We start from the raw sequence: 13,891 nt of genomic DNA on the forward strand, positions 1-13,891 counted from the left end.
ACAAAATTACCCGATTTTGTCATTTTAAATATTACTATTATACATTTTATACATACAAATGATTAAAAAAACATTTTGTTTCGGAGGAAACACCATACACCCGGTGATCGTGTCAGCGTGCATGTGCCTGGCCCGCAACAGGAGTTACTTCAGCGCGATGGGACAAGCATTGTTAATGCTTATCAATTGCCTTGCACAAAGTGCTCTTAAAGAATTTAATTTAAATGTTAATTGTATTTTTGATCACAGAAACGATGAGAAAATATGTAAAAATAAATGATGAAATGTTAATTATATAAAGCAGCTCGTGTCATCATCTGCCAGAGAGAAGCCTCGGCCCAAACCCCAAGCAATACCTTTGGCCCAGATAACTCACACCGGAATCGGCCTGAGCCCCAAGTAATATATACATTTGGGCCAGATAACTCTCACCGGAATCGGCCCCAGCTCAAACCCCGCATCCTAGCCAAAAGTAATACTGCCTAAGGCGGCCCAGACTCGGGCCTAGTGACGTCGGCCGAGTCCGACTCTCAGCTGAGTGCCCAGACACTCAGACGGAATCGGGCCCAGATCCACTGTGCTAGCTGGGAATTTGTGTGATGTCTGACTACTGCTTGTTCATTTGCTAGCTAACAGCAACAAGCCCATATGAGCTAGCTAAACATTGTGTCAGCATCCAGCAGTGATCAGCTGGTGGTTGCATACAGTATTAACGGTGTAACGGATGTGAAATAGCTAGCTAGTTAGCGGTGGTGCGCGCTAAATAGCGTTTCAATCGGTGAGTCACTTGCTCTGAGACCTTGAAGTAGTGGTTCCCCTTGCTCTGCAAGGGCCGTGGCTTTTGTGGAGCGATGGGTAACGATGCTTCGTGGGTGACTGTTGTTGATGTGTGCAGAGGGTCCCTGGTTCGCGCCCGGGTATGGGCGAGGGAACGGTCTAAAGTTATACTGTTACAACGGCAACACCAGCCTGAATTCTAATCAAGCTGACACCAGTTGTGAAGCTGGGCTGTGCTGGAACGGGTTTCCCTCAATCCAGCTCGATTTTAGAATTCCATTTGAGCCAGCTCGAATTTGACCCTAATTTGGTCCTGATTTTAAGTGCCAGTGGAAACGGGGATTAAAAGAACAGGCTGAGAGAGATATCTTCTCAGGCTTGTCGCTTTCCTCATGTGTACCCTTTATCCTGTTCTCCTGTGCTCGTTTTCACCTTATCTTCTCCTTTAATTCTCTCCCTCACACGTTTTCACCTTATCTTCTCCTTTAATTCTCTCCCTCACACGTTTTCACGTGTTTTACTTGTCATGTTCTTCTTTTTTCCTTCGTTCTTCTCTCCTCTCATTCAATATCCTTCTCCTTGCTATTTTTCCTCCTTTTCTCCTTTTCTTTTTCTCTCATTCTCTGCTTACTTCTTCTCCTTTTTTTCTCACTTTGCCTCCTCTTCCTCCTTCTCTTCCCCCCTTCCTCCTTCCCTCATCTTTCTCCTTCTCTCCCCCTCTCCTTCTGCAGTGGTAGAGTAAGTAAGCTGCTGGCTCTGCCAGTAATGCACCAGTCAACAGAGCTAAGCCAGTGTAATTGCCTGGTCTAATCCCTCTGCCTGCACTGTTGCCTGGCTGCAGAGAGAGAGAAAGATATGGTACTCCACATTAATGTGTAGAATAGCAGGAAAACAGCAACATTTTCTCTCATGGCAAAATGTGTAAAATAGCATTAGATTAGCTAGAGAACTTAATTTTTTTATCTGACCTTGCGGGGGGGCCCCGCGAAACAGCACTACGCCACTGACACACACACACACACACACACACACATACACACACACACACACACACACACACACACACACAAATACGCATTTTCTTTTTGAAACAACAGCGTATCTATCAGACGCAACAGCTAAGACAGACAGCGACAAAGACAGCATCTGGACAGGGGAAACAAAATTACATTAATGCTGACACAGGGATCAAACTGAGGAACAGACAGATATAAAGGAAGCAATCAACAAAGCCTACCTTAGGCTTTCCTGAAAGTAAAGATAATTAATTGATAGTGAAAGGATGAAGGGGAGAACTATGCTATAGTATGAAGATAAAATTGACAATCATTAAAATAGAAACAAATGTCCATAGCCTATTTATCAGCGAGGCTGATTATCGTGGGGGAGAGTGTTGGAAAGATTTTTGAAATATTGAGAGGAGCTATTCTAATTTGAAAGGATGTAAAAAAAAAAAAAAAAAATTTAAGACTTTGTTGACTGAGAAGCCCAGCTGTTCACTTTCCTAAATTTGACATTTGCGAGAAGCAGGCCAGGTACTTCTATGTGTGCTCAGGCGTGCTCCGTCAACATTGACAGGACAGAGAAACCAGACACATACTCATTGCTCACATGGAGTGTAAATTATGGTATAAAATACACAAAAACTCTCACAAATGTAAGGTTTTAATACATATATTAACATAAATTATTATAACCAGGGATTAACGGTACAGTTTTGGGGGGTCTCATCTAGGGCAGCATATTGGCCAGGACCAGGCCTGATCCGCATTGATTAGTCTATAAATTAAGAAAAGATTCAGTATCAAATTATACCATGCCAAGTTGGAGAGGATTGGCACATTGTTCATTTGACACAACATTAGAGCATTATAGGACTCAGAGCCAGAACAACCTTGTCAACTGCTGTTGAATAATTCATTAATAGTCAGACACATCTAGCCTTTTTTAGTAGAAGACCGATTTATTTATTTACTAGCAAGCAATGAAAATGTGCATTGTATAAAATACACATCAAACTATTTTTTACTGAAGAGCCAAAGCCTATAGCGCTCTAGACCCCCGCTTCTAGCAATGAGCTGCTCCAGCATCAAAGGCCATTTGGAAAGAGGAGGAGATGTAGAAGGTTTAATATACAGACTAAGTTAGCAAAACAATTGCTTTTAATCATTAGTGAACATTCTGGCTATTGGGTAAAGTTTATCTACATGAAAATTAATGAAATCCATAAGGAATGTAGGCCTATTTAAACAGTTTTGGCAGTTTTTTTTCAATGGTCTTTATCCATAGCTGTCAGTTACAATTACCGTCTCAGCCTTACCGTAAATGTACAAATATCTACTTGGAGAATTAAGATTTCTGAGTGGTTTAGTTCCCCCTCTGAAACAAGGCATCTTTTCTTTCTTTATTCCCAAAATTCCCCAGTCAGTTTGCGCTCCAGATCTCCACACAAGGAGTTGTAGTGAGTCCCCGAGGAGCTGTTCCATATCGTAAAAACAAACACAGTGAAGGAAGCCCAGCGAAGCTCTGGGATTGGCTTAAAGGGCCCGGCTGAGTAAACAATGTGGCGGGCTGTTTATTTGGGGGGGGGTGAATTGCTCTTGATATCAGCAGGCATCCCAGGGAGTAAAAACAGGGGCTGTGGCCTTTTGGGGCCCCACCAAGATGTGTTTCCCTTTCTGCCATGCTGGTGGGATATAGACATTACTGTCTAGATCCACCTGCTACACAGAATTCTCTAAAGCTCATCAGTTAGAAGGCAATGGTGGGGATGAATTTAACAGTGACACTACTGGGCATGAACACAGTGCATACATACACGCACACACCCAACTCTTACACGCACCCGCACATACTCATGCGCGCACAAAAACACACACACTTTACACACACTACCCCAACCCACCCCAGCCCACATAAACTGTCACCCCACTGTCACAAACACTCCAACCAATCGAACACATTACTCTCAGTAACCAAAATGCTTGATGATCACGCAGTCGTCTTAATTGTGGCGGCTGACATGCAAGTAACAATCAAGGCTGACTAGTGTGGCTAAATGAATGCCAGGCCAGGAGCTTGGTAAGTAATGCACTCGACAAATTAAATCTCACGGCAAATTAAAACAGCCAAAGGCAGCCGTAATAGCCTGCAAATCACCGGTTAAGTGGCAGTCACATCGGATTTCTCCATCCTTCACTGCATAGGGGAATCTATTTATCTAGCAACCGAGATGAGATGCTCACACCTCACCTCTCACAGGCATTTTGTTTTGTTTTATGCCTACTTGAAAACAGACAGCACACAAGTATGCAAATATGTAAAACATTAAAGGACACCTTCCTAATATTTAGTTGCCCCCCCCATTTTACCCTCACAATAGTCTCAATCCACCGGGGCATGGACTCAACTAGGGATGCTGACCCATGTTGACTTCAATGCTTCCCACAGTGTGAAGTTGGCTGGATGTCCTTTGGGTGGTGAACCATTCTTGATACACACAGGAAACTGTTGAGTGTGAAAAAGCCAGCAGCATTGCAGTTCTTAAAACAAACTGGTGTGTATCAACTTAAAACAAACCTACTACCATACGCCGTTCATAAGACACTTCAATCTTTTGTCTTGCCCATTCACCCTCTGAATGGCACACATACACAATCCATGTCTCAAATGTCTCTAGGCTTAAAAATACTTCTTTAACCTGTCTCCTCCCCTTCATCTACACGAATTGAAGTGGATTTAACAAGTGACATCTATAAGAGATCATAGCATTCACCTGGATTGTGTGTGTGTGATTTCATGTCATATGTTCAATTAGCAGCACACACATGCATTATGTACACTGATGGTCGAATGACACATCCACATGATCATACAGATCAGGCTTCACGGCAGTATGTGTTGTGATGATTATAGAGTATATGTGTGTACGGTACAGTACAGTGTATGAGCTCTCTGTGTGTGTGATCGGATTCCAGATCGGATTCTGTCCTCCTATGGCCTATTTCTGCAAACACAAACACTCCTCTATATTTACTCTCTCTCATCTCTCATCTCACTATGTTATGTCTTTCTCTCTCTGTTTGTCTCGCTATCTCACTCTCTGGTTCTCTGTATGTCTCTCTGTATGTCTCTCTCTTTATTTCTCTTTCTTTTCCTCACTCTCAGACAGACACCCAAGTGCTCTAATGAATATGGTGCTTGTAAACCAGTGTTGTTGGTCTGGTTCTCACATGGGAGTCCTGATTATATGGCTTTGGGTAAAGGTGCCGGATATCTGGAGAGGTGATGTATTCCATCCTTTTTTCTTTCTCTCCTCTTTCTGTGGAGGTCATGACCTCCCTGTCACTGACCCCACAGTCGTCTCCATGGCGCTGAGCCGAGGTCGCCGTGGCAACACTGCCGATCCGTCACCTCTGTGTGTTCTGCTGCTTTGTCCCAGCACCCCAGCGCTATCCCACGTGGCTTAGCAGAAACAATGATTAATTGTGGCTGTGTTGACAGAAGCAACTGCCTGCCCTCACCCGTCCACCATGGGAAACATGAGGGCTGTGTCCTAATACGCTTATACAGCTTCCTTCACTTGTTTCCTTTATTTTCAACTGTCTGACCTCATCCCCCCTAAGATGGGAACTTCAAGGGATGTGTCCCAATACACCTATATGGCTTCCTTCACTTGTATCTGTTATTTTTTTTTACCAGGATATGCTCAGACAGTACATGTTCACACACCTTTTAAAATGCTGTAACACTAATACCGTATGCAAAACAATTAACTTTGATTTGATTGAAAAGAACTAGATAGACTTCACATTGATTTATACAATACCTCAAGTATAGCTAGTAGCTATAGTACTGCAGTCTCCCTCTCCTTACAGCCCCATTCGCTGGAGTTATGGTCTATAATTAGCATATAGAATAGCTGCTCGCTCAGCATTGGCATGTCCAGGAACATTCTTTAAGTGGGGAAAACGCTTCCATCAACAGAGCCGGACTGATAAAAACATTCCACTAATCAAAGTTTATCCAAGCCTTTTCTGCCCTCTGGGTGGATATGGAATATGCCCAGTTTCCCTCTCCTTAGCAAGTCAGACTCAGTCATGTCTGAAACACTTGTGCCTGATTCACACCATAGAGCTGACCTGTACTGCGCTGGCTCTGATGTTTTGATTGCACATTGCCCTCTCCAGCATGGTTCCAGCAGTTATGGTGGATGTCTAACCAGGCCAGCCATCTTGCTTCTGTTTGTTAGTTGTATAAATCAGATACAGATAGAGTACCAGTCAACAGTTTGGACACACCTACTCATTCAAGGGTTTTTCTTTATCTTGACTATTTCCTGCACTGTAGAATAATAGTGAAGACATCCAACACTATGAAATAACACAAATGGAATCATGTAGTAACCAAAATAGTGTTAAACAATCAAAATATATTTTAAATTTGAGATTCTTCAAAGTAGCCACCCTTTTCCTTTGCACATTCTTGGCATTCTCTCAACCATTTTCACCTGGAATGCTTTTCCAACAGTCTTGAAGGAGTTCCCACATATGCTGAGCACGTGTTGGCTGCTTTTCCTTCACTCTGAGGTCCAACTCATCCCAAACCATCTCAATTGGTTTGAGGTCTGGTGATTGTGAAGGCCAGGTCATCTGATGCAGCACCCCATCACTCTCCTTCGTGGTTAAATAGCCCTTACACAGCCTGGAGGTGTGTTTTGGGTCATTGTCCTGATGAAAAACAAATAATAGTCCCACTAACTAGATATGATGGCATATCGCTGCAGAATGCTGTGTTACAGTGGCTTTCGAAAGTATTCACCACCTTTGGCATTTTTCCTATTTTGTTGCCTTACAACCTGGAATTAAAATTTGTATCATTTGATTTACACAACATGCCTACCACTTTGAAGATGCTAAATATTTTTGTGAAACAAACAAGAAATAAGACAAAAAAAATTAGAAAACTTGAACATGCATAACTATTCACCCCCCCAAATCAATACTTTGTAGAGCCACCTTTTGCAGCAACTACAACTGCAAGTCTCTTGGGGTATGTGTCTATAAGCTTGGCACATCTTGCCACTGGAATATTTTCTCAAGGCAAAACTGCTCCTGCTCCTGCTCCTTCAAGTTGGATGGGTTCCGCTGGTGTACAGCAATCTTTAAGTCATACCACAGATTCTCAGTTTGGATTGAGGTCTGGGCTTTGACTAGGCCATTCCAAGACATTTAAATGTTTCCCCTTAAACCACTCGAGTGTTGCTTTAGCAGTATGCTCAGTGTCATTGTCCTGCTGGAAGGTGAACATCTGTCCCAGTCTCAAATCTCTGAAAGACTGAAACAGGTTTCCCTCAAGAATGTCCCTGTATTTAGCGCCATCCATCATTCCTTTAATTCTGACCAGTTTCCCGGTCCCTGCCAATGAAAAACATCCCCACAGCATGATGCTGCCACCACCATGCCTCACTGTGGGGATGATGTTCTCGGGATGATCGGGCAAAGCACCCCCACCTCCCCCCATGCGTCACGGTGGGAACCACACATGCGGAGATCCTCCGTTCACCTACTCTCACAAAGACACGTTGGTCGGAACAAAAAATCTCAAATTTGGACTCATCAGACCAAAGGACAGATTTCCACCAGTCTAATGTCCATCGCTTATGTTTCTTGGCCCAAGCAAATCTCGTCTTCTTTTTTAGTAGTTTAGGTTTCTAGTATGTTTCTTTGCAGCAATTCGACCATGAAGGCCTGATTCACGTAGTCTCCTCTGAACAGTTGATGTTGAGATGTGTCTGTTACCTGAACTCTGTGAAGCATTTATTTGGGCTGTAATCTGAGGTGCATCTAACTTTAATGAACTTCTCCTCTGCAGCAGAAATAACTCTGGGTTTCCCTTTCCTGTGGCTGTGCTCATGAGAGCCAGTTTCATCATAGTGCTGGATGGTTTTTGCGACTGCATTTGAAGAAACGTTCAAAGTTGTTGAAATGTTTCATATTGACTGACCTTCATGTCTTAAAGTAATGATGGGCTGTTGTTTCTCTATGCTTATTTGAGCTGTTCTTGCCATAATAGGGACTTGGTCTTTTCCAAAATAGGGATATCTTCTATAGACCACCTCTACCTTGTAACAACAAAACTGATTGAATTGAATGCATTAAGAAGGAAACAATGGACTTGGTCTTTTCCCAAATATGGCTATCTTCTGTATATCGCCCCTACCTTGTCACAACACAACTGATTGGCTCAAATCATTTAGAAGGTAAGAAATGTAAGAAGGGAAGAAATTCCACAAATGAATAAGGATCACCTGTCAATTGAAATGCATTCCAGGTGACTACCTCATGAAGCTGGTTGAGAGAATGCCAAGAATATGCAAAGCTGTCATCAAGGCAATGGGACGCTACTTTGAAGAATCTCAAGAATAAAATACATTTGATTTGTTTAACACTTTTATGGTTACTAAATTATTCCATACGTGTTATTTCATAGTTTAGATGTCTTCACTATTGTTCTACAATGTAGAAAATAGTACAAATATAGAAAAACCCTTGAATGAGTAGGTGTGTCCAAACCTTTGACTGGTACTGTATATCGTACAGACTAGAGTAATGTCCTTTAGTAACCTTTATTCGAAAGCTACCCTCTTGGCCATGTCTCTCTTGAAAACGAGTTTCTTTGAGATCTCAATGGGATCTACTGGTTAAATAATGATTGAATAGAATACTGACAACCTTCTCATTGTGTTTGTCAATCTCAAGGCCTGTTGGCAAGAGATTCACTGAGATGTCAATGAGATAACCTGGTTAAATAAAGGTTCCTCTCTGTGTCTGTTTGTAGGCGTTCCCTCGGGCCCGCGGAACGTGATCTCCGTCGTGAACGAGACTTCGGTGATCCTGGAGTGGCACACACCCAGGGAGACGGGCGGTCGTGAGGATGTGGTCTACAACATTGTGTGTAAGAAGTGTCGTGCGGACCGCCGTACCTGCTCGCACTGTGATGACAACGTGGAGTTTGTGCCTCGGCAGCTTGGCCTGACAGAGACCAGGGTGTTCATCAGTAACCTGTGGGCTCACACGCTGTACAGCTTCGAGATACAGGCTGTAAATGGGGTCACCAACAAGAGCCCCTACCCTGCCCAGCATGTGTCTATAGACATCACCACCAACCAGGCTGGTAAGAGAATAGTGTGGGTGTGAGAGTTAGGGTTAGGGGGGTGTGTGTATGCATGTGGAGGGGATAGGGAAGATGACGATGATGCAGCAGGAACATTTTCATCATCTGTATACATTGTTGTTGTTTTCTGCTGTACCTGTGTGTCCTATATGGTTTTCATATCTTATTCCACATTGCTCAGCACTAGTTAACACAGCATAACCTCTGTATTTTTGACTCCTGGCCCTTTGCTTCTCCTATCACAATCTGTGCTGGAGAGATGTCATTGAGCTGTACTGTGAATAATGACTTTAAGGATTGAAGTGATGGGGGCAGCTTACTCCAACGATACGAGAACTCACAAAGTGAAATATTGAAACAGTCTCTCTTCTTTGGTTTCATCACCCTCTTTTCTCGTATCAAAGCAGTGACCTGCTTGATAATTGAGTGTGTTGGGGGTTGGGGGATTTCCCCCTTTGGAACATGGTGAAGTTAAAACCCTAAACCGAAGACATGGCATATTAGGATCTGTGGCGAGACCATCATATCCATCTCTCTGCCCTATTTCTGCACCCTTTGTAGTTCCCCAGTTTTATTTACACATCAAACCCTGTGAAAAAAAGAGAAAATGCTGGTTTGCCTTTTTCTCTGTTCCACAAGAGAACATTCCAGAAATGCTTTCTTCTTAATAAAGGCCCAATGCAGCCGTTTTTATTTCAATATCAAATCATTTATGGGTAACAGTTAAGTACCTTACTGTGATTGCTCTCAATTAAAATGGCCAAAAAGAAACAAAAATAGCTTCTAAGCAAGAGCAATATCTGATGCAATAATTTAGCTGTGACTGTCTGAGTGGGGAGGGGAAAACTGAAAACTATCTGTTTATGGCAGAGGTTTGGAACTCTCTTTCTTATTGGTCTGTTAACTAAGTTACTGCCTGGTGATGTCACCAGGCCAAAACTCCATCCCACCAGAACAGGCTGAAAATTCATGTGGTCTTTTCAAACAACTAAAAGGGGATTATCATAATTCTCACAATTTCACAGTATTATTCCTTTATTTCTTTTTATATTTTTTATATTTTATTGTACTTGTATTAACAGTATTATTCCATCGATATAGTGTGGACTGCATTGGGCATTTAAGCATTGGTAGCAAGCCTAAAGTAAATAAATCTGACTTTGGCAAAAAGCACACGTTTTTTATATAACGTCTTTTCTACTCAATCTTCTGAAGGTTGCGACAGCATTGAAGCAGCGGCATGGCTTGTCAGAGGTTTTTGCTGTTTGCAGTCTTCTGTTTTTAATGACGCTTTGTTTTCGGCGAGCAGCAATAATGGCAAAAACCTTGAAACATAACGTATCCTGGGTGAAATACCTATTGAGGTTTGTTTTTATAGGGCTGAACAGGGCCAGTATTCACAAATCATCTCAGGAGTGTGATCTAGGATCAGGTCCCTCCTCTTACTCATTATGATTTAAAAGCAAAACCGAAATCAGCACTTCTTTTCTTAGATCCTTTGTGAATACAGGCCCAGGCCAGATTCTCTGCTATTCGCTGCGTCTTGGCAACAGTGCTGTAGCTCTTACAGAACAGGCAGTGAGACAAGAAGGGGTCGTGTTTAGTACTACATAATGACCATGCAGACATCTCCTCTGTCAAAGACATTAGCCCACGATTAGGGTAGCCTGAACCAAGCCAGAGAGTTGGACGGCCGCCTCCTCATCACTCTCCCTCTCTCTGTCTCTCTTTTTTTCTCACGTCCGAAGACTCTCTGTCTCTCTCTTTTTTTCTCACATCCGAAGACTCTCTGTGTCTCTCCAACTCCCTTGCTTTCTTTTTTTCTTGCATCCCTCCCTCCCTCCCTCCCTCCCTCGATCTCTCTCTGGTGACGGAATATGAATTCAGCCACTGGAAATGACAGCTTTGGGATACTTTGTCTGCCCGGTCCTTTTCCTACAGTGTTCTTCATGCTCCCGTGGTGTTCCATCATGTACATAGTGGCACTTATCAAGGGACCTCGAGCACAAACTATTGACCAAGTGGAAAATGTAAATGAGATGCATTACATTTAACTGTGTTTACTAGTATGAGAGGGATCTCAGTCTGTCCATTACATGGAGTGTAGTGGTGTATTGCAGATATGCTGTTTTTGAGTTTTCATTTTGTCGGTCTGTGCCATATTAAAGTTTTGAGTGTGTACTGTAACTTTTCTGGGACTTTTCTGTGTTAAACATATTGAACAACTTCTGGTACTTACTACTCTACAAACTGCATGGTTGATAGCAGAGCTTTGGCGCTATGGAAAAGTGAAAGATTAAGTTGTGAACACTCCAGTTTGTGCATAAGCTAACGCATTTTGATGAGCTTAAGTGAATAGCTCCTAAAAAATCTTCTTTCGATACATACACCTAAATCATTGTACATTTTTCCAATATTTGATTACAACATTTCAGGGGCACAACTTTTGTTTTAGATGTGGGGGGGACATATACTGTTGTTTTTATCTTGTCGGATAAACACTACAGACAGCCTACCTGACTGCTCAGAGGCGTCCCCATGGTCCTAAAGCACACCGTTGCCCTGTTTTGTATCACATTCCAATTATGAAACTGGGTGAACATGTTCCCACCATTCCCAGTAAAAGTTGCGCCCCTGCAACATTTGATTACAACAACCTCCAAGAAAATAACGACTAAGTACACACTTTCTCTTAGAACGCGAAAGAGAGCGGAGAAGGGTGCGGTCTCTCTCTCTCTCTCTCTCTCTCTCTCTCTCTCTCTCTCTCTCTCTTTGAGTCATCATGGCTGACAGTGAAATGAGACAGGGAAATGAGGAAGGTAAATAAATTGCTCTGATTATCAGTGTGGCATAATGGCTTCTGATTGTCCCGTTTGACAGGAGAAATATGCCCTACTTGACAGATAGATGTAGGGAAGAAGAGGTGACTGGCTGTAATTGGGTCTGCCCCTGCCCAGCCCTAGGAGACACTTTGTGGTGCTGCTGCTTCCGACAGGAGGGTTTTCATAGGCAGGCAGGAGGCTATACCAATGCGCTGGAAGTGGTTATTGGCTGTCTGGGAGGAGACAGAAGGAAGGATCGAAGGATCATTTGGGGAGAAAACTTTGTGAGGAGGGCAGTGAAAGAGTGAAAAGTTTTTCTTAGCCACACTTACTTGTGCAAACTGGACTGAACTCCCAAACAGTTCAAAAGGACACAAACATGTTTGCAATCGGTGTCCCATCCACGGGACGGTTGAGCTAACGTAGGCTAATGCGATTAGCATGAGGTTGTAAGTAACAAGAACATTTCCCAGGACATAGACATATCTGTTATTGGCAGAAAGCTTAGATTCTTGTTAATCTAACTGCACTGTCCAATTTACAGTAGCTATTACAGTGAAATAATACCATGCTATTGTTTGAGAAGAGTGAACCATTTTGAACATGAAAATGTATTAATAAACAAAATAGGCACATTTGGGCAGTCTGGAATCAACATTTTGAACGGAAATGGAATTGTTGATTGGATTAGTCTAAAACTTTGCACATACACTGCCATCTTAATTGCACCTGGGCTGGAATAATACATTATGGCCTTTCTCTTGCCTTTCTCTTGCAAAGATGATGGTACAAAAAAATACAAAAGAACAGTTGGTTTTTTCTTTGTTTTATCTTTTACCAGATCTATTGTGTTATATTCTCCTACATTCCTTTCACATTTCCACAAACTTCAAAGTGTTTCCTTTCAAATGGTACCAAGAATATGCATATCCTTGCTTCAGGGCCTGAGCTACAGGCAGTTAGATTTGGGTATGTCATTTTAGGCGAAAATTGAAAAAAGGGGCCAGATCCTTAAGAGGTTCATTGTATTTTAGATGGAAGACTGTAGGATTGATGGAGAAATAGGGGAGAAGATGAAATATTGATTGTAACGGTCGTCTGTGGTGGAAGAATGTGAGGACCAAAGCGCAGCGTCGTAAGTGTTCATATTTTTTTATAAAATAACTGAACACTGAACAAAACAATAAACGACTAACGAACAGTCCCGTAAGGTGAATGGAAAGAACACTAAACAGAAAATAATCAGCCACAAAACACAGGTGGGAAAAGGCTACCTATAAGTATGATTCTCAATTAGAGACAACGAACGACACCTGCCTCTGATTGAGAACCATACCAGGCCAAACACCAAACCACAACATAGAAAAAAGAACATAGACTACCCACCCCAACTCACTCCCTGACCAAACTAAAACAAAGGCATAACAAAGGAACTAAGGTCAGAACGTGACATTGATACAGCGTGTTAGAGCATGAGAGGAGAGATATGTAAAAGAGAGAATGAGAGAGAGAGAGTTAGACAGAAGGAAGATAGAGGGGGAGAGACTGGTAGAGGAGAGGCAGTCAGTGGCAATGTGGTGCAGAGAGGTGCAGTGTGGATCAGTGCAGAGGCCATTAATGAGGCCATTAAACTGTCCTAGATACCTCTGTGTGTGTGTGTGTGATAAAGGCCTGATCAATATCAAGATTTAGGGGCTCATTCACAGGCTGCCCTGCCCTGTGCTGGACACACGCACACACACATCTCAGATTATTTACATCTTCTCTCTACACAGCTCAGGTTATTAACACCTTCTCTCTACACAGCTCAGGTTATTTACACCTTCTCTCTACGCAGTTCAGGTTATTAACACCTTCTCTCTACACAGCTCAGGTTATTTACACCTTCTCTTTACTTAGCTCAGGTTATTTACACCTTCTCTCTACATAGCTCAGGTTATTTACACCTTCTCTCTACACAGCTCAGGTTATTAACACCTTCTCTCTACACAGCTCAGGTTATTTACACCTTCTCTCTACGCAGTTCAGGTTATTAACACCTTCTCTCTACACAGCTCAGGTTATTTACACCTTCTCTTTACTTAGCTCAGGTTATTTACACCTTCTCTCTACATAGC

General features: G+C 42.5%; 1 protein-coding gene across 2 annotated transcripts in view; it reads left to right on the forward strand.

Moving 5' to 3' along the window:
- LOC139376024 (ephrin type-B receptor 1) overlaps positions 1-13,891 on the forward strand; it is a 325,295-nt gene that overhangs the window by 232,872 nt on the left and 78,532 nt on the right. For both annotated transcript variants that reach the window (XM_071118102.1, XM_071118101.1), the window contains exon 5: positions 8,617-8,952. In XM_071118102.1, coding sequence (XP_070974203.1) covers positions 8,617-8,952 — 336 coding nt within the window. The remainder of the gene's footprint in view (positions 1-8,616; positions 8,953-13,891) is intronic.

This window comes from Oncorhynchus clarkii, chromosome 20, assembly GCF_045791955.1.
Source record: "Oncorhynchus clarkii lewisi isolate Uvic-CL-2024 chromosome 20, UVic_Ocla_1.0, whole genome shotgun sequence".
Taxonomy (NCBI): Eukaryota; Metazoa; Chordata; class Actinopteri; order Salmoniformes; family Salmonidae; genus Oncorhynchus; species Oncorhynchus clarkii.